The sequence below is a fragment of the Mustelus asterias genome, chromosome 2, assembly GCF_964213995.1.
Source record: "Mustelus asterias chromosome 2, sMusAst1.hap1.1, whole genome shotgun sequence".
NCBI lineage: Eukaryota > Metazoa > Chordata > Chondrichthyes > Carcharhiniformes > Triakidae > Mustelus > Mustelus asterias.
In genome coordinates, this window is record NC_135802.1 from 98,271,802 (window position 1) to 98,297,472 (window position 25,671).

A 25,671-nucleotide genomic window follows, 5' to 3' on the forward strand; every position below is an offset into this window, starting at 1 on the left:
CACCGTGTGTTTCGCGGTGACAGAAGACGGCGTGCCGTTCACTGGCAGTGGGATCTTATGGTCGCACCATTATCAACGGGGTTTCCTGCTGAATGCACCCCTCACTGCTGGGAAACACACGGCAGGAGTGTGCCGTTGTCAGGAACGTAATATCCCGCCAGCATGAACGGCAGCAAGATTTTGGCAACAGTCATTACATAGAACATGGAACAATACAGCACAGGAACAGGCCCTTTGGCCCACAATGTTGTGCCAAACATGATGTCAAATTAAATTAATCCCTCCTGCCTGCTCTTGGTCCATATCCCTCTATCCCTCACATATTCTTGTGCTTATTTAAAAGTCCCTAGACTCCCTTATTGTATCTGCCTGCACCACTACCTCTGGCAGTGCGTTCCAGCCACCTACCACTCTGTGTAAAAAACTTGCCCCTCATATCTCCTTTTTACTTGCCCCCTCTCACCTTAAGTACATGCCCCCTAGTATTAGACATTTCAATTCTGGTAAAAAGATTCTGTCAACCCTATTTATGCCTCTCATAATTTTATAGACTTCTATCAGGTTTCCCCTCAGTCTCCACCACTCCAGAGAAAACAGCCCTAGTTTGTCCAGCCTCTCCTTATAACTCATACCTTCTAATCTAGGCAGCATCCTGGCAAACCTCTTCTGCACCCTCCACATCCTTCCTGTAATGTGGCAACCAGAATTTAACGTAATAATCTAAGTGCAGCCTCACCAAAGTTTTATAAAACTGCAACATGACATCCTAACTCTTGTACTTAATGCCCTGACTAATAAAGGCAAGCACGTCATATACCTTCTTCACCACCCTATCTACTTGTGTGGCTGCTTTCAGGGAGTGATGGACTTGAGCCCCAAGATCCCTCTGTACATCAATGCTGTTCAGGGTCCTGCCATTAACTGTATACTTACCCTTAACATTTGATCTCCCAATGTGCAGCACATCATAGTTGCCCGGAATAAGCTCCATCTGCAATTTCTCCGCCCATATCTGCAAGTGATGTATATCCTGCTTATCCTGTGACAACCTTCTACACTATCCACAACTCCTCCTATCTTTGTGTCATCTGCAAATTTACAAATCCTCCCAATCTATGTTTTCATCCAAGGCATTTATATATATCACAAACAGCAAAGGTCTCTGTATGGATCCCTGCAGAACACCACTAGTCACCAGCCAGAAAAACACCCTTCCACCAATAATCTGTGACTTCTATAGACAAGCCAAGTTTGAATCCAAGTGGCCAAGTCACTGTGGATCCCATGCATCCTAATCTTCTGGATGAGCCGACCAGGAACCTTATTGAAAGCCTTACTAAATTCCATGTACACAACTTCCACTGCTCTACCCTCATCGATCACCTTCGTCACCTTCTTGAAAAAAATCAATAATTTTAGTAAGACATAACATGCCCAGCACAAAGCTGTGCTACTTACCCTAATTAGGCCATGCCTTTCCAAATGCATGTAATTCCTATCCATAAGAGCCCTCTCCAAAAGATTCCCAAACACCCATGCGAGACCCACCAGACTATAATTTCCTGGATTAGCCCTTTTTCCTTTCTTGAACAGAGGAACAACATTAGCTACTCGCCAGTCCTCCAGGATCTCGCCAATGTCTAGAGAGGATACAAAGATCTTTGTCAGGACCCCAGCAATCTCCTCTCTTGCTTATCTCAATAACCTGGGGTAGATCCCATCAGGCCTGGGGACTTATCCATCTTAATAGTCTTCAAGATACTTTTTTCTTGATGTCAAAATGTCCTTGCATATTAGCATGCTCTACACTAATCTCACTATCCTCCATGTCCTTCTGCTTAGTTAATACTGATGCAAAATACTCATTACAATCTCGTCCATAACCTCTGTCTCCAAGTATAAGTTCTCTCCTTTATCCATGAGTGGTCCTACCCTCTCCCTAGTCATCCTCTTTTTCTAATGTATGTATAAAATGCCTTGGGATCCTATTTAACCCTACTTGCCAAGCTCATTTCATGGCCCCTCCTTGCTCTCCTAATTACCTACTTGAGTTCTTTTCTGCTTTCTTTATATTCCTCACAGGCCCTGTCTGATTTTAGCTTTCTAAATCTTATATATGCTTCTTTTCCCTTTTGACTAAATTCACAACTTCCCTCGTTATCCAAGGGTCCCTTACTTTACTAACCTTGTCCTTCCTCCTTACTGGAACATGCTGGTGCTGAACTCTGATCAGTAGGTCTTTAACCAACTCCCACATGTCAAATGTGGACTTGCCCGATATCAGCTGCTCCCAATTAACTCTCCCTAGCTCCTGCCGAATATTGTCATAATTTGCCCTCCCCCAATTTAGTACCTTCCCGCAAGGTCCTGGAAGCAATTTCAGATTTCCACATCAGTTACTGTCCCATTTTATTTTATACCAACATTTTAAGCTTGTGTCCATCAGCACAGACAGCAGTATTATTCTGGCAGAGTCTCTGTTTTTTTCATGTCAGATTGCTTGCCTTTTAATTGACAGATGCAAGCTTGGGCTTAGTTACAGTAAAGCAAAAATAAAATTGTGGACACAGCAGACAGCCCAGGCGATGATTGCCTTTTAAGTAGGGTTTCTTTTCTCAGGTGAACTTGTACATGGTTTATTTATACATTTTCCATCCACCATTCAAGAGCATGCAATCGCTCATGAAAAAGTTGTCTTTTGAAAAGTGCCAGAAAATGTAAGAAAAACAATGACATTCCTTGCAATTTCATATCCATTGAACCAAACATGTATTTCATGTGGCAACAAAGTCAAGTCAACCTTGAGTTCAGATATTTTGGAAAGGAAGATTTCAATAAAATTCATTCTGTGCTTTAAATTAAGGAACTTACATTCAAATTACACTATGCAGTAAACCTCCAATGAAGTGTCTATGGAAATTAGAAATAACTGTAAATAGAGTTGTATTTCAGTTGTATAGTCAAGAAAAAGGGCAAGTCAAAGTTCTAGTTATATATGATTCTTGAGAATTACATGTTTCCACAAAGTAGAATTTCACATTGTTTACAGTTAATGGCTTCTTGTGTATGGAGTGATTAATGCAAAATGTTCTGGACCTAATTTGACGTTATTTGCTGCAACATAAAATCAATTAGTGCCACAGGATGTTTTATTTCGTGTAGAACAAGTAGAATTTAATTTTGCAGACTTACACATGTGTTTTCACCCCAGTTCAACAAACTGCTGCGGCAGCATTTTAGGAAGGTTGCGTTGGTAAGACTTTGATTTAGTTGCTACTTGAAGCACTGTGGTAATTATTTTCTGTACAAATAAACTTTTGTAACAATTGCAGCAGGAACTTTTTTTTTGTTTGCCAGTGAATTATGTTTAAGCACTTTCTCCAAAAGTATATTTTGTGGTCAGTTATTTAAAACTCAAATGACTCAACAGCTTACTTGAATTTTGGGGAATGAACTAATAAAATAAAATGATGTCACCAAAGGTGAGCAGATAGCATCAGCATTCCCCAATAACTAAAATTGTGGGAAAACAGTTTTGCAAAATTGACAGTGGCCAGGAAGATTAAGATTACTGCCAACAACTGCAAAGCACAAACGACTGTAGACATTAAATAAGCAACAAGCTCCCCAGTGTGAAAATAAGCTTGAAAGTAGAGGGGTTGTCGGGTTAAGTCATTGTTCCATGTCCTAGCCCACTGGATCACATTTCACCTCAGGTTCTCCAATCCCCTAGGACTGAACTCACATCTTTCTCTAGTCTCCCTCCTATCTCCTTTCATGTTCACTTTTGTCCCTGGAACTCACCTTCCCCAAGCTTGACCTTAATCCCACCAAAGTGCTGTTCACCCACCTTTCTCACCTGATCTCCACGTTGGAAACATAGTTGACGATTCTCCTTCCTCGGTTACTGTTTTCTTTTCAAAATCTGCTTTCATCACCATCTCAGATGAACAAAGAATACCCTTGACTCTTCCATCCTAATAAACTACCTCCTACCCCTGATTTTCAACTTCCATTTCCTGTCCAAAGTTACTGAACATGCTGTCACCACTGAAATCTGTGCCCATTGTTTGTGCAACTCCATGTTTGAATCTCTCCACTCAGATTTCTGCTTATGCCATAGTAGAGAAACAGCTCTTATCAAAGTCACAAATGATATCTTATGTGTTTGTGATTGTGGTAAATTATCTTCTGTGCTCCTCCAAGTCTGGCTCATCCGCCATTTCCAATGCTCCACCACTAATACTTCACTTGCATAGGCCCTTAGATCTGGAATTGCCTCTTTGCCTCTTGAACTTTCTCTCCTCCTTTAAAGCATTCCTTAAGCTACCTCTTATCACTTTATGTGCTTCAGTGTCGAATGTTGCTTGATAACACTCCCGTGAAGTATCTTGGGACATTTTACTACTTTAAAAATGCCATCTAAATCCAGCTTGTTGCTTTCTGTGCTTGCTGTGTTTAACCTTTACCCTCACTGAATCTCAGTCACACATGAACTAATCCCATAACCACCTATTTTCGGTCTTCAACTGCAGCCATAATTTGCATAGAAATATATAGCAGTAAGACTTGATGCTTTGATCATCAGCAAAGTGATGGAAGGAGTTATGTCAGTGCTATCAAATGGCACTTACTCAGCAATAACCTGCTCACTGACGCTCAGTTTTGGTTTTGCCAAGACCACTCAGCTCCTGACCTCATTACAACCTTTATCCAAACATGGACAAAACAACTGAACTGAAGAAGTGCAGAGAGAGTGACTGCCCTTGACATCAAGGAGTCTTCGCCAAACTAGATTCAATGGGAATCAGGAGGAAAACTCTCCACTTGTTGGAATCATACCGAGCACAATTGAAGATGATTTTAATTGTTGGAGGTCAATCATCTCAGTCCCAGCACATCACTTCAGGAGTTCCTCAGCATAGTGCCCGAGTGCAAATCATCTTCAGCTGCTTCATCAATGACTTTTCTTCCATCATATGGTCAGAAATAGATGGTCACTGATGGTTGCACAATGTTCAGCACCACCCTGAACTCCTCAAATACTGAAGCAATCGTGTTCATGTGCAGTGAAAATTTGGACAACATTGAGACTTGAGTTGATAAGCGACAAGTGGCGTACACGACACACAAGTGCCAGCCAACACCATAAAATCATAGAATCCCTACAATGCAGAAGGAGGCCATTCGGCTCATCGAGAATGTACCGGCAACAATCCCACCCAGGCCTATCCCCATAACCCCACATATTTACCCTGCTTCTCCCCCTGACACTAAACATCAATTTTGAATGGCCAATCAACCTAATCCGCACATCTCCAACACGAGAATCTAACCATCTCCCTTGACATTCAAAGGCATTACCATCGCTGAATCCCCCCACTGTCAACACCCTGGGGTTACTATTGACCAGAAACTGAACTGGACAAGCCATATAAATACTCTGGCTACCAGAGCAGATCAAAAGTTAGGAATCCTGTGCTAGTAACTTATCTCCTGATTCCCCAAAGTCTGTCCACCATTACAAGGCACAAGCCGAAGTGTAATGGGATACTCTCCACTTGCCTGAATGAGTGCAGCTCCAAGAAACTTGACACCATCCAGGAAAAACAGCCTACTTGATTGACAGCCCACTCACCACATTAAACATCCATTCCCTCCATCACTGACAATCAGTGGTAATAGGGTGTATCATCTACAAGATGTACTACAGCTTCTCACCAAGGTTTCTTCAACAACACCTTCCAAATCCGTGACCTCAACCATCTAGAAGAGCAAAGGCAACAGATGCATAAGAATACCACAACCTGGAAATTTCCCTCCAAGCCACACACCATCCTGACTTGGAAATATAGTGTCATTCCTTCACTGCCACTGGATCAAAATCCTGGAACTCCCTTCCTAACAGCACTGTAGGTGTACCTACACCACAGGTTTTATCACCGAGTGCAAGCTGAAGCCAATCTGGGAACCTCACCCACCTTCTCCTCCAAGCGTCATGTGCCCCATCTGTGACAGAGACTGCAGGTCATGCATTGGATTCCTTAGTAACCTAAGAGCACACTTATTGCGTAGAAGCAGGTCATCCTCGACTCTGAGAAAGAAGTGTACCTACAACACATGGGCTGCACTGGTTCAAGACCACCACCTTCTCAAGGGCAAATAGAAATGGGCATTAAACGTTGACCTAGTCAGCAACGTCCACACCCCATGCAAGAATAAATTACACAAATATAACACTCTGACTAAACTTTCAGTAAATCAAGGAAATATCCCTTCTCAATGCACATATGTTCAAGCCTCCCATCACCTTAATAAGACTCAGAAGCTGGACTTAAAGTACCACTAATGTGTAGCCTGACAATGGACAAGGGTTCACCTGCAAGAATTCCTTCACTGTTCCCCAGCATGTCGGTTTAAGTAACATACTGAAAAGGGCATTACCTCTAGCAGCAGCACTCAATAGTAATAACAAGGAAACAATGAGCTACTGTGCTTAGTATTTAATAGCCTGATGTCTGGCAAATGAAATGCTGCTGACAAATGGCTGCTCTTTGGTAGGGGAGGGTTGTATTGATTTTCACTGATAAATACTAGCACAGACACACGTACACAAACACAAGGAACCTCAGGGCAGCTAAAGTCTGCAGCACACTGGTAAGAAAGTGGTGATTAGCCGTGGAGCCAACCTAGTGTGGAATTAAATGAAAGTAATCAGATTTTGAGCAGTTAGAATGAGAGGGAAAAATCAATGGCACTGGCCTCATACAATTTGTCAGCAGCACATTGTTTGCCATTTTACCTAATGGAGCTACATATGAAAAAAAATGCAACATAGCATGAAGTATTGCACCATTCAAAAGCAAACAGTAAACAGCATGAGGTCAGGTTGGACAGTTTATATTACTTTTTTGAATTGAGCCAAAGTATATGGGAAGTCTTGTTAATAAACACGGATTGTGCACTGTACAAGGCCCCACCAAGAAACTTTAGATCCTGATCGCCTGCCAGAATTTCTCTTGCTGCAGCTCGGACGAGCATATGGATGTAATACACCACATCTTGGGTACAGAGCCTTGGCCCTCTGCTCCAGAATTCCCTTCCTCAACCTTTCCATTGCACAACCTCTCTCTCTCCTTTAGAGCAGCTCCTTAAAAACCTGGCTGTTTAATCAAGCTTTTACTCATCTCTTCTGATATGGCTTTGATGTCTAAAAGGTCAAAGATGTTTTAATTCATATTGCTCTTGTGAATCGCCCTCAGATGTTTGACTATGTTAAGTGGGTACAGTAAGAAGTCTCACAACACCAAGTTAAAGTCCAACAGGTTTATTTAGAATCAAGAGCTTTCAGAGCGCTACTCCTTCCTCAGGTGAGAGCATTGCTCCAAAAGCTCGTGATTCCAAATCAACCTGTTGGACTTTAACCTGGTGTTGTGAGACTTCTTACTGTGTCAACCCCAGTTCAACGCTGGCATCTCCACATTATGTTAAATGGATTTTATGAATGTAAGCTGTTTGAAGGTTTATACCTCACATATAGTGAAGCTTCTGGGTTCTTTGGCCCACCATCTATGCACTTTGTTTCTTTTCTTTTAATATTTCAAAGCTGCAGTTCACATCTAGTAAAAATTTGTATAGCACAACTTTCTGACATGTTCCAGTCTTTCAAAACCTCCACCATCTATTCAACACTATTCTGATTAGAGTCTGTACTTTACGCTGGCTGCTGAAATTGCAAGTCTCATTTGCATGCTTCTAGCTACTACTTTTTATTTTCCATTAGTAAGGATGACAGCTGGTTTTTGCAGCACTGTTGTCATATACCTATAACACTGTTAACAAGGTTACAATATTTCAGCTGAAAAAAAGCATAATTTTTGTTGAATGCCTAAAAGGAGAGTTGTTGCTATGGTGAAGCCTCTATGGTGAAGGTATTGCGCAAAGGACATTCATGGCACAATTGACATCCATTGTGTCTCTGTCATAATTAAAAGTGCATTGTAAAAGTTCATCTTCCAGTGGTTAATAGTCTCTGCTGCGGTTCAGACTTTCCCCAACAGCTAAAACAGCCGTGTTTATCCAGTGTGATGTAAGCAGGCAAATCCAACAACTAAAATCTACACAAAAACTCTCCAATAAGGGGAAACTGTCCCTTCAAAGATTCAAGCTCTGACAGAATCTGGACAGTTTCCAATAGCAACAGTATCTTTTATGATATCCTCGCACAAGGGCTAAATTTAGCAAGTGGTTGGCTTCCCTACTTCAGGAGGTGGATTTCTGAAAATAATAAAATATAGTCCAAAAAATGTGGGACCAATACATTCACAAACTGCCAATCCTCAAACTACAGAAAATAATATCTACATTGAAAGCATATTTAACTGAAGGATTCTCAAAATATATACTGCCATAGTTTGGTTACAAATATCCTGTGTTGTGACAAACCACCTGAGACCTCTGTAAAAAAAACTCCAAGCCGTGAATATTAGTGGCAATATACTGAGATGGATAGCCTGAAAGGACACAGACAAGAAATAGTTATACGTGGATTTGGATCTGATCTGAGACACCACCAGTGGTGTCATGCAGAACCATGCGTTGGGACGATTGTTCTTTACTATTTTTATTAACGATCTTACCTGCAGGTATCAGGGGAAATTATCTGCAATTGTGCATGTGATATTGCAGCCTGTGCAAAGGTTAGGACCATAGAAAATGCTCGATAGCCTCTGGCAGATCTTGATGTGATAGGTATTAGGCTCAGGACTGGTAAATGATGTCCAATTTGGAATAGGTGCAGCTTTGTGCATGTAAGAAGGGTGGATGCTCCACGTAAATACACCCTTCAGCTACTTGGACCCAAGCATTATAGAAGGTGGAGAGAGAAAAAAGAGTTGAATGTTCTAATGCACAGATCTTAAAAGGTTCATACGCGATTCCAAGAAACAATAGCAAGAACAAATAGGACATTTGGGATGCATTTATAGGTCACTTGGTTATAAGACAAAGAATATTAGCCAGATTTCTCAATTTTTAGTCGAAGTGCGTTGGTAGGTGGTTCTGGTAATGCCATTGCCATTGGCTGGAATGGCATGAACTCCTGCCCGCTTCTCCACTTAAAGCCACATTAATTAGGCAAGAGAGAGAATCTCTCCAAATCACCTGGCAGGTTGGGAGTTGATTTGTCTGCCCACTGTTATCTGATGGGTTCTAAGTCCTATGCCATATTTAAATGCCAGTGCAACACACTCATATCACTCTTCCAGCCCAACTGTCATCAGGAGACTGATCAACATGACATCCTGCCACAAGCAAAGGGCCACCTCCCTCAAGAAAAAGGCGGCACCCTTGTTTCAGATATCAAGCCCTCAAAGCCTTGATTCGACGAGCCCAGGCACAGAGAGGCATGTCCTCTACCCACGGGATGGCTCCAGGAAGCACCTGAACCGAACCTCTCTGGCCAGGAAGACTGTGCCCAGGAGGTCAGCATGGCTGGCAACAGTGCCAGAAACACCATGCAGTGCAGGAAGAGGATGAATGATCTCATCCGCTTTGCCAGGGTAAGTCATCCTCCAGCTCCCTTCAGTATCAAACTCTCTAGCATGGTGTCATGTACTCAAATAGTAACTCTCTTCATGGATCTCCCACATCCATTAGCCAGGAACACGTTTGAACATTTGTTCTCTCGCAGACACTTTCACATCAGCAACATCCCATCTACCATGTTGCTTACACTCCATTCCCTGGCCCTTCTGGAGAGGGCAGGCTACACACCCAAACACTGCTCCATTCCTCAGATCACATGCCTTTCTTTCATCTTCAGACAGGCCAGTTGGCATACAACAAGAGTGAGTGAACCCAGACCAGGGGAGGGACAGTTGAGATCCTCGCCCTCACCGAATTTGAGGAGACTGCAGCCAACCTTGCTGGGAAGGACAGGGATCAAAGAACAAACAAGAACAAAGAACAATACAGCACAGGAACAGGCCCTTCGGCCCTCCAAGCCCGCGCCTTTCCCTGGTCCAAACTAGACCATTCTTTTGTATCCCTCCATTCCCACTCCGTTCATATGGCTGTCTAGATAAGTCTTAAACGTTCCCAGTGTGTCCGCCTCCACCGTTCCTGTGGTGATGCGGGGATTGGCCTTGTCCAACAACCGAGTATGGATATCATCTCCATCACTTCATCAAAGCACGATCATCACAGTGTGTCGAATGTACTCTGAAATAGCTTCAGCTCACCCACTGAAACTGTCCTATCTTTCTTCTAGGCATCAGTAGATCACGGCCAGCCAGGCAGCTGAGCAGCAACCCAAGGCCCAAAACCACATCCGAGGACAAGGAGGCTCATGAAGTTCCATCACAGCACTTACCCGCACCCTCCACCAGCACAGCACTTACCCGCACCCTCCACTTTGGTGGAGCATAGGTCTAAATTAGACCCAGGGTCACTTTCAGGAGGACACCTCACTGACACATCCCCACAGTAGTCAGCAACAGAGACAGCCCAGGTCTCTGGCACTCGGAGGGCTGCTGGTGACCAGCCACCCGCTCAGTCCCAAACAGAATGATGAGACTGTGGTACCAGCTGCCAGTTCAATGGTGGAGATGCAACAATTGGCAGCAGAACATCAGGCAGAGATTCAACAATGACTCAGCAGACAAGAGTGAACGATGGAACAATCCTTCCATTTCCTGTCTGATGTCATGGCTCTGACATGCAAATGCCTTGAGGTCACCATGGGAAGGTTGGGGACCAACCATGGAGATCCTGCTCCAGCAGATCCTGGCAGGTTTGCGTTTCACCCTGACCTCATGGCCACAAACCTTGGTGGGCACCATCAGGATGTAGACAACATGGAATGAGGCATCTTGACCTTCCTCCAGGTGCCCATCTTCTCCAGGAGTCAGGCAGAGGCCCTCAGGCACCCACAGGGAGATGAGCGTCAGCCAGTCACCTTGGAGGCCTCCACTCAGGACACTCCAAGGGTATCTAGCTAGCCGCTCAGAGTCCTGTCTACGTGTGCCTGCAGCCACTCTAGTAGCGCAGGCTGATGAGAGTGCTTTTGCCCCTTAGCAGTGCTCCTGGTCTCTGGATCCTGTGTGTTGTCAAGGAAATCTATTTAAATCTTTATTATAAGTGTATGATTGGAAAGTTTTGAACCCTTATTCTTCAAGAGACAGCAATGAATGAGGACAGCTCATCAGCAATGGTACTCCAGCGGCGTTTGGGTCTCCTCAGTGTAAGTATCCGAACCCAAGGCATTTACTTTAGGAAGAGATCCCCAGGTCAGCATCTCAGTCGCGGCAGTGTTTATATCATTCAATGGCAATTAAAGTGTCAAGCCTAGTCTCACATGGCTGTCGTTCCTCACTGCACTTTAATCTGACAGAATGAGCACATTAGCAGATCATTGCTGACCACAGCTAGGATCAAATCCTAGTGAGGCATAATGTCAGAATTTGCAAGCTCTGCAGGAAATGCAGGACTCATTCTCTCAGTGATGGTTCTGATATCCCCTGAGATGACACAGAATGGCTTTGAGAGCTGGGGAGATGTATCCAGATGACCTCACTTAACCTTACTCTTCTTGAAACTTGTCAGCTATTAAATTATCACAGGCACATCTCCCACATCACCCTTTCTCCATGGCATCAGTGTGCTCATATGAACATATGAATTAGGAGCAGGAATAGGCCACTCGGCCCCTTGAGCTTGCTCCGCCATTCAGTAAGGTCACGACTGATACTGGCCCACCTCAGCCCTTTGGACTTCCTGCACTTTCTCATCATCTGAGGAGCTTGTATCCTTCAGTTCACCCTCTGACAAGGGCTCAGCGCTTTGTATAGCCAGATTGTGATGGGAAGATCAAACTGCGATCATGAAGGAAAACTTCTCCAATGTGTATTGCTGGGAGCCATCTGAGCTGTTCAGCTGTCTAAATCACACTGTTAGAAGTTCCATAGTCTGCTCTATAAGGGATTGCATGGAGCTGTGAGCAGCGTTGTACCTCTTCTCAGTACAAGTTTGAAGGTGATATATCAGAGTTATTGGCCAATGTTTAAATGGGTAGCCGTTATCCCCAGCAATCACCTCTGCAGATGCTCTGGCCTCCTGAAAATCCCAGGCACCTGGGAGTGACTGAGCATGAAGCAGTCATTGCAAGGAACCATGCACACATGTGCAGGATATGCTTGCGATAGTCACATACCCACATGCACATTGATGGAATGATAGTCCTTATGGTTTGGAAACATTAGGGGCTGCTGCAATGGAGCACGAATAGCCGATGGGTGCAGTCTATTGTACCCTGCACTCTTGGGGAGCTTCGGTTGGCTGGGATGCCACTGAATCTTTGAGCCTGGCTCTCCTCCTCCAGAGTAAACCTGACATTATGATGGCTTTCCTGGAAGGGCATCAGTCACCACCTTCATGCTGCAAGGTGTTACAAACACAGAAATGCCACACAGGCCCTCTGTTGATTACTAAAAAGACCCAGGGAAAATAAATTGAGTGCTGCCATCACCTTACGTCCATTGGCAGGGGGAAGCCTCCAAACCCATATGGTATCAGGTCTTCATGAAGAATATGGCACATGTGATGGATGAGGTCTTGAGACAAACACTGGCATGTCAAGCACTGCCTCTCACTCACTTGCAAGTAGGCAACCCTTTGATGATTAATCCTTGATGTGGCAAGTCACCTTCGCCATTTCTGTCTCCTCACCCTCCTATTCCTTCTCTGACCTTGACCATATCTCTCAGGTGGTGCTTCCTGCTGGAGCTGCGTGTGCCATCCTCTACCTCCTTCACCTTCTCCATTCAATGAGGACTCTGAGAAACGCAGCATTTTGTGCCCTGGATCTATTAGTCCTTTTGACTTCTTTCTGAAATTAAACATTGAAGATAACAATGATTAAAGGGTGCAGAAAGGGAAGCTGTGATTGAGAGATCTATGGGAAATGTGCAAAGCTTTTGGTGCCTTGATTGCAATGTGTTTGAAGAAACTTTAGCCCTGCCTGAAACTCTAGCACACACACATAGAGATAAACAACTTTCCAGTCCAGAAATGTGACATTTGGAGCCCTGCAGTGAGTGATAAAGTCTGAACGAAATTATTAAACCAAGTAGCTCTGTGTTCTATTCTTTGAAGTGGCATAACAACAACCTTTCGGTTACTCATAGTCAATGAATTGTATTCATTTAGCCAAAGATGAATGGTATTCATTGTAAATCTGTGCCTGCCCTTCACTCAAAGTATGGCCCAGTACAGAGACCGTCAAGCCCAGAGGCATTAACCATAAGAAAGCCCTGCACACCAAGCTGAGCATGTTTTCTGTGAAGCAAACAGTCCTTGCCCCTCGCTGCAGTTGGGGTACACTATGCTTCCAATGATATCATCCCTAACTTCCAGGTTTTGGTGTGAACCATCCCTAATGTGCCACACTAACGACCATCCCACAGCCAAAGACCACCACACCCCCCCCTACCCCATTCCAGAATCTGCATGCATCCCGTAACTTTTCCAGTAAACAATATGCTATTCCTTTGCTCCTGTTGCTTGTCAGCATTTCATGTACCCTTTTCAGGTTCCAGCTTCCTTCCCTCGCCTCGTCCACCCACCTGGCCCTCTGCCTTCCATTGTGTCCCCTTGCACTTCCCCCACTGTCCTTGCACAGCCCTCCATCCCCATGGCCTCCTTTGTGTTCATCAGCTCCACGCAGACTTTGCACCCTACCCCAGGTCGAACATTGCTTGGTCAAATGGAGAGTGCATGAGTCCCGCAGCACATTGCTGTCTATACAGACAACTGGACAGACACACGTTGTAAAAGACCCCTGCAGTCCATAATCCCGGCTGCAGCAATAGTCAAAGTCAGTCCAAGTAGAGGTTCCATGAATCCCGCAGTACAGTGCTGTCCATAAAGCCACGTTCAGCATGGAACCGCAGGGCACAAACCACTCTGCCCCATCAGAGAGGTGTTCAGCACAACAGGAGCTGCGCAGTGCTATTGCAAGTAAGCACTCACCTCAAAGTCCCAACCAAACTGATGAGGTCTGCCTTGTGCACGCCACCCTTTTTCAAACAGGTTTGAGGCCGATGTAATTTCCTGCTGGTGTGATGCGAGATTGAAAGGTGAACGGCTGTTTGAGCATTCATGGGACGCAAATGAATACAAATGGCGTCCACACCACCAGGCAGCGGGAAAACCAACCCACATTAACCCACCATTGGGAGAATTGCAACGTGATTTTATGCTGGCGGGTTTTCAACTTTTTGGTTCCTGCTAGATTTTCCGCTCCTTCCTCCTACCAAATCAGTCATGGGTAGGATGGGAGAATTCTGCCCTACTATTTGTCCTTGTTCAAGATTTTGATCAGGCCCTACTTGGATGACTATGCTCAGTTTTGGTCTTTTTATATGATTAATAATTTTGAGGCTTTGCTAAGGGTGCAGAGGAGGGACCACGAGACTAATTACCAATGTAACAAAATATTTGTTATCATGTTAGGCTAAAAGATCAGAGAATCTAAATGTCAGAAAAGCAGAGACCTTGAGCTGACCTCACTGAGGATTGAAAGACGATGAAGAGAATAGATTGTGATGGAGTTCGCAGTTTGTTCCAATTGAATAGGTTTACGGAGGGCAGAGATCACAGTTTTAATTGTAAAAGGACAGATCTAGGTCAATAGTCAGGAGTCGGTTCTTTGCCAGAGAATAGTGGATATCTGAAATATGCTGCAGGTTTGTGTGACGGGGTTGAATTTACTGCAGCCTGTTGTGGCAGGAACCATGATGACTGTGTCCACTTAATTGCGAGAGAGACTCCACATCAGTTCCCTGATTAAGTTGGAGGGCAGAAGGTTCTGACGTGGGATTTCTGGCTGCTTGCTGGTGGTGAGATGCCAATGAGGCTCATTAATGAGCCAATTAACACCCATTATCCCTGAACCCTTCACAATTTATTGGTTTTTCAGGGATTAAATGGGGGCCACACAACTTTCCTGTTGCGTTTGCCAGCATCCACTCTGGGTACGGATCCAGACCCAGCATCAGGAATGGCTCTGAAGAAGACTCATCCTGGCTTGAAACGTCGGCTCTATTCACTCCCCACAGATGCTGTCAGACCTGCTGAGTTTCTGCAGCATTTCCTGTTTCTGTTTCAGATTCCAGCATCGCAGTATTTTGCCTTTACCAGGAAGGCAGCGTTGGGTGCTGAATGTTACCCCCCCTAGCGCTTGCCTTGGAACCCCCTGGCTCCCTGGAGCTGGACTCGGGAGTCCTATGATGATGCTGGGTCTCAGGTGGGTGCAGTGTTTCCAGCAGCCACCACTTGCATTGATGCTGGCGTCCATGACAAGCTGTCAGCCTCTAATTGGCTGGCAGCTCTCAGCAAGTGGAACATCCATCACTAGGATCCTCAGTCGCAGGGAAGGCTTGATGGTGACCACTTGGTGCCTGAAGAGCACTTGCTTCTGTTGAATTGACAGAGGCCGCCCGCCAGTTATTTGACCAGTAGGCAAACCTCCTATGGACCCGACATAATCCCAGCTTTGGTCAATGATTCACTGAATTTCTTCGAATGAGTGCTGAACCTTTTTGTGACTGAGGTAAAGCTTGTCTCTTTACTTCAAGGGATTTAAGAAAAGAGTAATCCCTTGGATTAGTTTTGATCAGCAGGGGCAGGAATTTCATTATTCTTTTCATGGGATGTTAAACAGCACTGGCTAGGCCAGCATTTGCTGTTCATTCCCAACTGTCTTCGGGGAGGCGGTGGTGATCTGCCTTCTTGAACTGCTGCAATCCATGTGTTACAATTGTGTGGGGCAGATTGGGTAGGTCAGAGGGTCTTTTGCTGTTCTCCATTGTCTAACATTTTCTCAGTAGGTACAGCTCTTGCAGTCCACAATGCCATTACCTTTTGATGATAGTTTTTTGCTTTCAATGAATTTTCCTTCGATACGAACATTAAAACAGAATGTAGCCAACAATTATTGTTATAAATAGATATTGATGCTACTGGTTGCAGATTAGGTATATGTACTGTCATTCCTCCCCCAGTTGTGCTTATTGAAGAATGATAATTACATATAGACTGCGAAAGAACAAACTCATGCATCTATTTCATTTTTATTGATTTATGTTACTTACAGACCTCCCTCTCACCTTTTAAAATATTGCCCAGCTTTTAAAATAATATCACTCCAAATCTGACCACAGAGACTTAAAATAACTTACAGTGATCCTGAGTTCAGTGGATCTGGATCTTATCCCTTTTACTAACTTATCAAAGGAAGAACATGTTTTTTGTTTCAATAAAATGTTTATCTGCGTATTGTCATCAATGGGGAAATAGTGAATAAAAAGCCAAGATCAATATACAAGCAGGTATGGGCACCTTAACATTACAAAATCACGTATGTTACTAGTAAAAAAATTGATCTTTCCTTTTTCATCCAAGTCTGGCAGTCAGCTCATTGACTGAGTGTCCATAAATGAGTGCACAAAACATTTGTAATGTGATCAGGTGCATACAAGAGCTTTTAATAATGACATTTTCTATCTAAAACCCATGACTTTAAATTTTTATTTAAAGCCTTCAATAAATTCAAAATTTGGTGTCTGAAACTTGATCTGAGACAAAAGATTATCTCTATCATATGCCCAGTGACTTTGAATGTTCCAATTAGTCATGAAGGACATTCAATATGCAACCTAAATTTATGATGGGGCATTCATTAGCGGTCATTTTAACTATGGGTAATGGTGTAAAATGAGCAATATTAAATTAGATGTCCATTATTGACTTGATTTTGATTGACTTCAAAAGAATGGGAAATCTGATGTGATGACGTAGAATGGACGTCCAATTCCATATTTTTCAAAGTTCAAATTACCTGCACTGTGTTTATTTTATTAAATTCAAAATCCTTAAAGTGGTATTATCCTCAGAAAAAATGTTCAACATATTTTTCATCTGGAGAAGCAGAAGAGTGAGAAGCCTTTTCATCAATGCGCAAGTAACACATGAGTATGATTCAATGTGATTCACTTGTGCAGTAATGAGCAACAAAAAAGATTTTTCAAATGTTTTGCGTACGTTGTTCTTTACGTACACGTGTCCACTTAAGATGGATTTTTGTATTTAAAATTTGCAAGAGAAAAGAACACTAGAAAAGTAAATTATCTGCAAAGGAATCAAAGCTTAATTCAACTTTAGAAAATTATGTTCTTCTGACTCTGAATGTTAATACTTGAACTAAAATAGTTAAAAGGTCAGAAGTGTGCAAATTATATTTTTCAAAGGTGCAAAGGTGCCGATAGACTCTTCATATATTCATGTATTGCTGTAGCCCTGAAGTAGTAAAGTAATTTGCAGCATTCAATATATTTTGTATTTTATTTTCTGTCAAGTAAATAAAGGTATATATATATGATATCAACATGAGAAAAGACAATGTTATTTTTTATCATGGCAACTTTCTAAAAAATATAAAAAGACTCCAGACGTTGTGCAGATCACTATCAGGTCTCAGATGGTTAATGGTATATGCAATGCTGCAAAGCAAAAAAAGCTCAACCGTGTCATAAGGAACCATGCAGTAAATGTTTCTCACGCGTTGAATCTAAAGCTATAAATATTCTGAAGTGTTCATTAACATTCGGTCTGGCAAGTCTGTTCACCACTTATTCTCTCCCCACTCACTCTTCTTTGGAAATTATCAGGAATCCCAATTCCTTATAGGCTGCTTCCTGCACAATACTAAAATACATTCATTATTATTACATACTGCATTTTACATAAGCAGTGTAAGCTTGAGCATACATTGCTTCCTTCTAACATGCAGACATCATATTCTGATAAGTCATATAGGAGCACAGTCCCTCAGTTTTGTCCGTTTCCACAGGATAATTGCATGGTTAGTGAATACAGACTTAGATTCTGCATAACAGATCACAATGTATTTAAATCTAAAAGACAAGCTAACACTTACCAATATACATGATGGCCTTCATTAATCATACTTTTCAAATCCCACAATTTTATTTGTATCTTCCACTATCTCAAACACAACCTGCCACATGAGACACCAGAGTTTAAATCTGCATCATCCTTTTGACACTTCAGACCCAGCATACTGCTTACATCCCATGCAGAATCCTTGTGTGATTAGTGTCTACTCTGTTAGCAGAGAGTGCTGCTCTTACAGTACTTTGTGAAATCTGACTCCTCCTCATGATGTTCTTGCTGTGCCTGTGACATCAGTGCTGAGAGCGCCTCACAGGTTCCTTCTCACAGATTAGCCTGTCCTATGAAGCTTGAAGTTTCCTTCCTGATCAGATTAGAAATAAAAGCCGTTATTTTCTCCCATGCAAGGCTCTTTTTGTTTAACGAGAGAAAAAAAAGAGCATCATCCTCTTCGTGTTCTGTTCACATAATACAATGAGCTTTAGTCTCAAATGTTGGCAAATTTTACCGAGATCAATAAAAGTCCTATGTTAGTTTAAGCAGCAAACTGAGCTCTGTGCAGAAATCACGAACCCCATACAGTCACGGTCCAGAATTGCAGCTTTTTTGTCCATTTTTAATTAAACTACTGCACTAGCGAGGCACCTTGGCACACTAATGTTCTCTGCCATGCAATGGCAGGAAGTGTGTTTTACTCATAACGATTGTAAGCAGGCAGCTTCAGAACTCAGCTTGGACGTCTGGAAGCAAGGCTGAACAGTGAGCAAGATGTAAGGGGATTCTCAAAGAGCCTGGAATCCAGGAAGGAAGCCAACTACCTCTGCTCTTATACACCTTCTAGTGGCCAGTTAAAGAGTAACTGGAGTCTGAAAAGATGCTGTCTGACTGTCTGCCATCTTGACAGAATGGATAATTATTTGTCTAAGTTTAAACTGGATAGTAATGTTGTGGAAATGACTCACTTGTAATTCTGATCATTTAGATCACTGAGTTGCTTTTTCAATGCTGCAATTATTTAAAAAAAGCAGTGTGCCTTTGTGAAAATACATTTGTTGAGTTCACATTTCAATTTAGAGTTGTGGGAAATCACCACCTCAATTCACACATTATGGAGCAAACCTATTTTATAAATATGGTGAGCAGAGTTTTAAATGCACAAATCTAATTTAGTTTTAGTCAATTATGACACCATGTGATTGGAGTTTAAGGTCCTCTGTCAGGCATGTTTCTACAAGGGTAAAATATGTCAGGTGTCTATAGCCCACTGCCTTCCCACCCACCACTAACCTGATCCCCTTAATATGGGGCATGGATAAGATGCCCACTAGCTCACCCACCCTTAATCATATTGAAGCCCTTAAGGCTCCTTAAGGCTCTCAATCCCCCTGCACCGCCATAATATACTTGACAGTAAAAAGCAGGAGAGAGTGGGAAGGCAATTTTTTCAACCGAGTTGGTGAAAAGGCAGGAAGAAAGGATTGGGAATAGAAACATAGAAATTAGGAATAGGCGATGGCCATTTGGCCCTTTGAGCCTGCTCTGCCAATCAATATGATCATGATCCTCAATCTCAATGCTATATTTGTGCGTTCTCCCATATCCCTTGATAACATCAAAATCTAAGAAACACATTAAAATCTAAAATCTACCCTCCTCTGGAGGATGTCCTGGGCACATTGGGTGTGGCAGACCCTAAAATCATAACCCATGCTTTGTACCTCCCAACATAGTCTCCAAAATCCACTCCAATATCACTTGCCTCCCTCCCTAGGATACTCAATCTCTCCACATCTTAAAAACCTGGGATCTACCCAGGTCTAATCACTATGATTTTCTTCCTCGGACCGCAAGCAATGCATAGTACTGAGCTCTGGCGTGCTGGGACAGCAAGAGCTGATGGCTGGCAGCTCTCAAGGGTCGGACTCTCTTCAACAAAGGAAGGAGGTTCCACACTCTGATTGTTAAGGCCACCCCTGGTATGTTATCAGCTTGGGGCAGGCTTATATAAAGTCAGTTGGTTGGACACTGACTTTTCTTCCTGCCTCATAGCCTTCAACATAGAAACATAGGAAACAGAAGAAGGAGTAGGCCATTCAGCCCTTTGAGCCTGCTCCTCCATTCATTATGATCATGGCTGATCTTCAATATTCTTTGATTTGATTTGATTTATTATTGTCACATGTATTAACATACAGTGAAAAGTATTGTTTCTTGTACGCTATACAGACAAAACATACCGTTCATAGAGAAGGAAACGGGACAGTGCAGAATGTAGTGTTACAGTCATGCTAGGGTGTAGAGAAAGATCAACTTAATGCAAGGTAAGTCCATTCAAAAGTCTGACAGTAGCAGGGAAGAAGCTGTTCTTGAGTCGGTTGATACGTGACCTCAGATTTTTGTATCCTTTTCCCGAAGGAAGAAGGTGGAAGAGAGAATGTCCGTGGTGCGTGGGGTCCTTAATTATGCTGGCAACAGGAAGTGTAGACAGAGTCAATGAATGGGAGGCTGGTGTGCGTGATGGATTGGGCTACATTCACGACCTTTTGTAGTTCCTTGCAGTCTTAGGTAAAGCAGGAGCTATACCAAGCTGTGATACAACCAGAAAGAATGCTTTCCATGGTGCATCTGTAAAATTGGTGAGAGTCGTAGCTGACATGCCAAATTTCCTTAGTCGTCTGAGAAAGTAAAGGCGTTGGTGGGCTTTCTTGACTATAGTGTCGGCATGGGGGGACCAGGACAGGTTGTTGGTGATCTGGACACCTAAAAACTTGAAGTTCTCGACCCTTTCTACTTCGTCCCCATTGATGTAGACAGGGGCATGTTCTCCTTTACGCTTCCTGAAGTCGATGACAATCTCCTTCATTTTGACATTGAGGGAGAGATTATTGTTGCTGTATCAGTTCACCAGATTCTCTATCGCATTCCTGTACTCTGTTTCGTCATTGTTTCCTGATCCCCCCCATATCCTTGATCCCTTCAGCCCAAGCGATATATCTAATTTCTTCTTGAAATCACACAACATTTTGGCCTCAACTATATTCTGTGGTGAACATTTCTGCAAAAGCAAAAAAAGGAAAAAAAATCTCCTTCCTAAGGGAGCAATCTTAAACGATATAATTTAATTAAACTGTCATGCTTAAGAATTCAATATTTGTTTAGTTGAAGGCTAATTATTTTAGGACACCTTGCACCAATATTTTGGCCCTTCATCAAATGTGCTGGATTTATTTGGTAATATTGTAGTAAATTCTCAGCAGCATACATTTTATTCTGCCAAGAAATATTCTGGCAGCAGGTAAAGCCAAAATTATTAAACGAGAGATAAGTAAAACCAACAATATATGTAAGCAATTGAGTTCTGTTCTGTAATTAAATTTTATACGTTGTTCACTAAAACACAAATTAAAAAATAATCTGTCCGTTGTTCAATAAAACACAAATTGAAAAGTAATCTGTTTTAAAATGACAATCAAATAATGTTTTGGCCTGAAAATAATGCCGCAGGTTACCAGGATTTGAAACATTAAACTCTTCGGTTTCTTGCTTTTCTACCCGAGCAGAGCCATTTAAAATAATTGGAATTGTACCTTCACTGAAACAGTGGACAGAAGAGGTTCAGAGAAACATGTAGGTGATATTGATCACTTTAGGTTCAGAGCCCAGGTCTCTACTTCCCAGAGAAATATAAACCAACCCGCAGTTGACAGAAATTTCACAGTGAACAAAAAAAATTTAAAAAATGTGTATCCTGAGTAAGTTTGTTTGATATTTTGCACCATTGTGATCAATTCATGTTGCTATTGGTTTCACAATAATAAAGCAGCATTTTTATTATAGTTGACAAAAGTCCACAAGGGCAGGTAACAACTCTTAAGAATAATACTGAGGATGCTTCACAATTGCATCTTGTGGCATGGGGCATGGTACTAAGTCATGGGGTCAAAAGGTTTCAGTTTAGACCCCATGTTTATTGGGAGTAAGAGGCTGTGATAGAGCAGGGGGTGGGGGGGTGCTACAATATATCATCTGCCTGCTTGTGGGCACTGCATAGGTACAGAACATTATCCTTCAAAAGGTACTGCATTTGAATAATTCGCTCACATAATGCAGTATCAATCGCATGCGATGAACTTCATTCTGGTGAAACCCTGCAAGGTAGCTGTTATCCTTGGAACTCAGGCATAGCATGGCTCTATACTTTTAAGGGAGGGTGGGAGATTTAAAAAATTCACTGCTGGCAAGAAAAAGTGCAAATCACAGAGATTCAAGGAAAGTATTGTGCAGAATCTATTTGTCTATTTTGCAGGGTCAGTTGCCAATAGTCAGTGCTCTTGCACCTGCTGAAAATGATGTGACATGTGACATTTCAGCCAAAGGCATTGGTAGCATCTATCAAAATTAGCATAAATAAATAAGTGCATAACTGGAAAAAGAACACTGGTCAGGTGGGCAGAAAAGCGGCAAATGGAAGGCAAGCCACAGAAGTGTGAGGTGATGCATTTGGGGAGGTCAAACAAGGCAAAGAAACACACAATAAATGGGAGGATCTGAAAGGTGTACATGAAGTTAGAGAGCTTGGAGTGAAGGCAGCAGGATAGGTTGAAAAGGTGGTTAAGAAGGCATATGGAATTATTTCATTTATTAACCAAGGCATAGAATATAAGAGCTGAAACTGTATAAAATATTAGTCAGGCCATAACCTGAGTACTGTGAGCAGTTTTGGTCACCTCATTACAGAAAGGATATAATTTCAGTTGAGAGGGTACAGAAGAGACTTACAAGATGTAAAGCTCTGACGAAGCGTCATCCAGACTGGAAACATGTCTCTATTCTCTCTCCACAGATGCTGTCAGACCTGCTGAGATTTTTCAGCATTTTCTGTTTTTATTTTTACAAAAAGTTTGTCAAGACTGGAAAATTGCACCTATGAGGAAAGATTGAATTGGCTCAGGTACAGAAGAGGCTGAAGGGAGATTTGATTGAGATTTATAGAATCGTGAGGGGCTTGGATAGAGTAGGTGAAGAGGTTATATTTAATTTAGCAGAGAGGTCGGTGACGAGGGGCATAGAACATAGAACATTACAGCGCAGTACAGGCCCTTCGGCCCTCGATGTTGCGCCGACCAGTGGTGCCAATCTAAAGCCCCTCTAATCTACACTATTCCAATATCATCCATATGTCCATCCAATAACCACTTGAACACTCTCAACGTTGACAAGTCCACCAATGCTGCAGGCAGGGCATTCCACACCCTTACTACTCTCTGAGTAAAGAACCTACCTCTAACATCTGTCCTATATCTCTCACCCCTCAATTTAAAGCTATGTCCCCTCGTGCTAGCCAACACCATCCGAGGAAAAAGGCTCTCACTATCCACCCTATCTAATCCTCTGATCATCTTGTATGCCTCTATTAAGTCACCTCTTTACCTTCTTCTCTCTAACGAAAACAACCTCAAGCCCCTCAGCCTTTCCTCATACGATTTTCCCAGCATACCAGGCAACATCCTGGTAAATCTCCTCTGCACCCTTCCAACACTTACACATCTTTCCTATAATACGGCGACCAGAACTGTACGCAATACTCCAAATGCGGCCGCACCAGAGTTTTGTACAGTTGCAGCATGACCTCCTGGCTCCGAAACTCAATCCCTCTACCAATAAAAGCTAACACACCGTACGCCTTCTTAACAACCCTATCAACCTGGGTGCCAACTTTCAGGGATCTATGCACATGGACACCCAGATCCCTCTGTTCATCCACACTACCAAGTATCTTACCATTAGCCCAGTACTCTGTATTCCTGTTACTCCTTCCAAAGTGAATCACCTCACACTTTTCCGCATTAAACTCCATTTGCCACCTCTCAGCCCAGCTCTGCAGCTTATCTATGTCCCTCTGTAACCTGCCACTTCCCTCCGCACTGTCTACAACTCCACCGACTTTAGTGTCATCCGCAAATTTATTAATCCATCCTTCCACACCCTCATCCAAGTCATTAATAAAAATGACAAACAGCAGTGGCCCCAAAACAGATCCTTGCGGTACACCACTAGTAACTGATTCCAGGATGAATATTTCCCATCAACCACCACCCTTTGTTTTCTTACAGCTAGCCAATTCCTGATCCAAACCACTAAATCACCCTCAATCCCATGTGTCCGTATTGTCTGCAAACGCTTACCATGGGGAACCTTATCAAACGCTTTGCTGAAATCCATATACACCACATCAACCACTTTACCCTCATCCACCTCTTTGGTCACCTTCTCAAAGAACTCAATAAGGTTTGTGAGGCACGACCTACCCTTCACAAAACCGTGCTGACTATCCCTAATCAAATTATTCCTTTCTAGGTGATTATAAAAATCCTATCTCTTATAATCCTTTCCAATACTTTGCCCACAACAGAAGTAAGGCTCACCGGTCTATAATTACCAGGGTTGTCCCTACTCCCCTTCTTGAACAAGGGGACAACATTTGCTATCCTCCAGTTATTTGGCACTGTTCCAGTAGACAATGACAATACAAAGATCAAAGCCAAAGGCTCTGCAATTTCCTCTCTAGCCTCCCAGAGAATCCTAGGATAAATTCCATCCGGCCCAGGGGACTTATCTATTTTTACCCTTTCCAGAATTGCTAACACCTCCTCCTTATGAACATCAATACCATCCAGTCCAACAGCCTGCATCTCAGTACTCCCCTCAACAACACTGTCCCTCTCCAGTGTGAATACCGATGAAAAATATTCATTTAGTGCCTCTCTTACCTCTTCAGACTCCATGCACAACTTCCCACTACTGTCCTTGACTGGCCCTAATCTTACCCTAGTCATTCTTTTACTCCTGACATACCTATAGAAAGCTTTAGGGTTTTCCTTGATCCTACCTGCCAAAGACTTCTCATGTCCCCTCCTGGCTCTTCTTAACTCTTTCTTTAGGTCCTTCCTGGCTAACTTGTAACTCTCAAGTGCCCTAACTGAGCCTTCACATCTCATCTTAACATAAGTCTCCTTCTTCCTCTTCACAAGAGATTCAACCTCCTTAGTAAACCACGGTTCCCTCACACGTCTGCTTCCTCCCTGCCTGACAGGTACATATTTATCAAGGACGCGTAGTAGCTGTTTCTTGAACAAGTTCCACATTACAATTGTGCCCATCCCCTGCAGTTTCCTTTCCCAACCTATGCCAGCTAAATCTCGCCTAATTGCATCATAATTTCCTTTCCCCCAGCTATAACTCTTGCCCTTTGGTATATACCTATTCTTTTCCATTGCTAAAGTAAACGTAATCAAATTGTGGTCACTGTCACCAAAGTGCTCACCTACCTCCAAATCTAACACCTGGCCTGGTTCATTACCCAGTACCAAATCCAATGTGGCCTCGCCTCTTGTTGGTCTATCTACATACTGCGTCAGGAAGCCTTCCTGCACACACTGGACAAAAACCGACCCCTCTAAAGTACTCAAACTATAGCTTTTCCAGTCAATATTTGTAAAGTTAAAGTCCCCCAGTACAACTACCCTGTTACTTTCGCACCTATCCAGAATCATTTTTGCAATCTTTTCCTCTACATCTCTGGAACTTTTCGGAGGTCTATAAAAAACACCCAACAGGGTGACCTCTCCTTTCCTGTTTCTAACCTCAGCCCAAACTACCTCAGTAGACGAGTCCTCATCAAATGTCCTTTCTGCCACCGTA

General features: G+C 42.8%; 1 protein-coding gene across 8 annotated transcripts in view; it reads right to left on the reverse strand.

Moving 5' to 3' along the window:
* The window catches only part of LOC144510005 (zinc finger protein 385D-like), a 388,192-nt gene extending 369,567 nt beyond the window's left edge, over positions 1–18,625 (reverse strand). For 2 of the 8 annotated variants that reach the window (XM_078239195.1, XM_078239185.1), the window contains exon 1: positions 17,996–18,617. In XM_078239195.1, coding sequence (XP_078095321.1) covers positions 17,996–18,017 — 22 coding nt within the window. In that variant the 5' untranslated portion in view covers positions 18,018–18,617. Of the gene's footprint in view, positions 1–2,185; positions 2,238–17,995 lie in introns of those variants that run through there. The other 6 variants (XM_078239174.1, XM_078239134.1, XM_078239165.1 and 3 more) reach the window with 6 other exon arrangements.
* Positions 18,626–25,671: the final 7,046 nt, after the last annotated feature.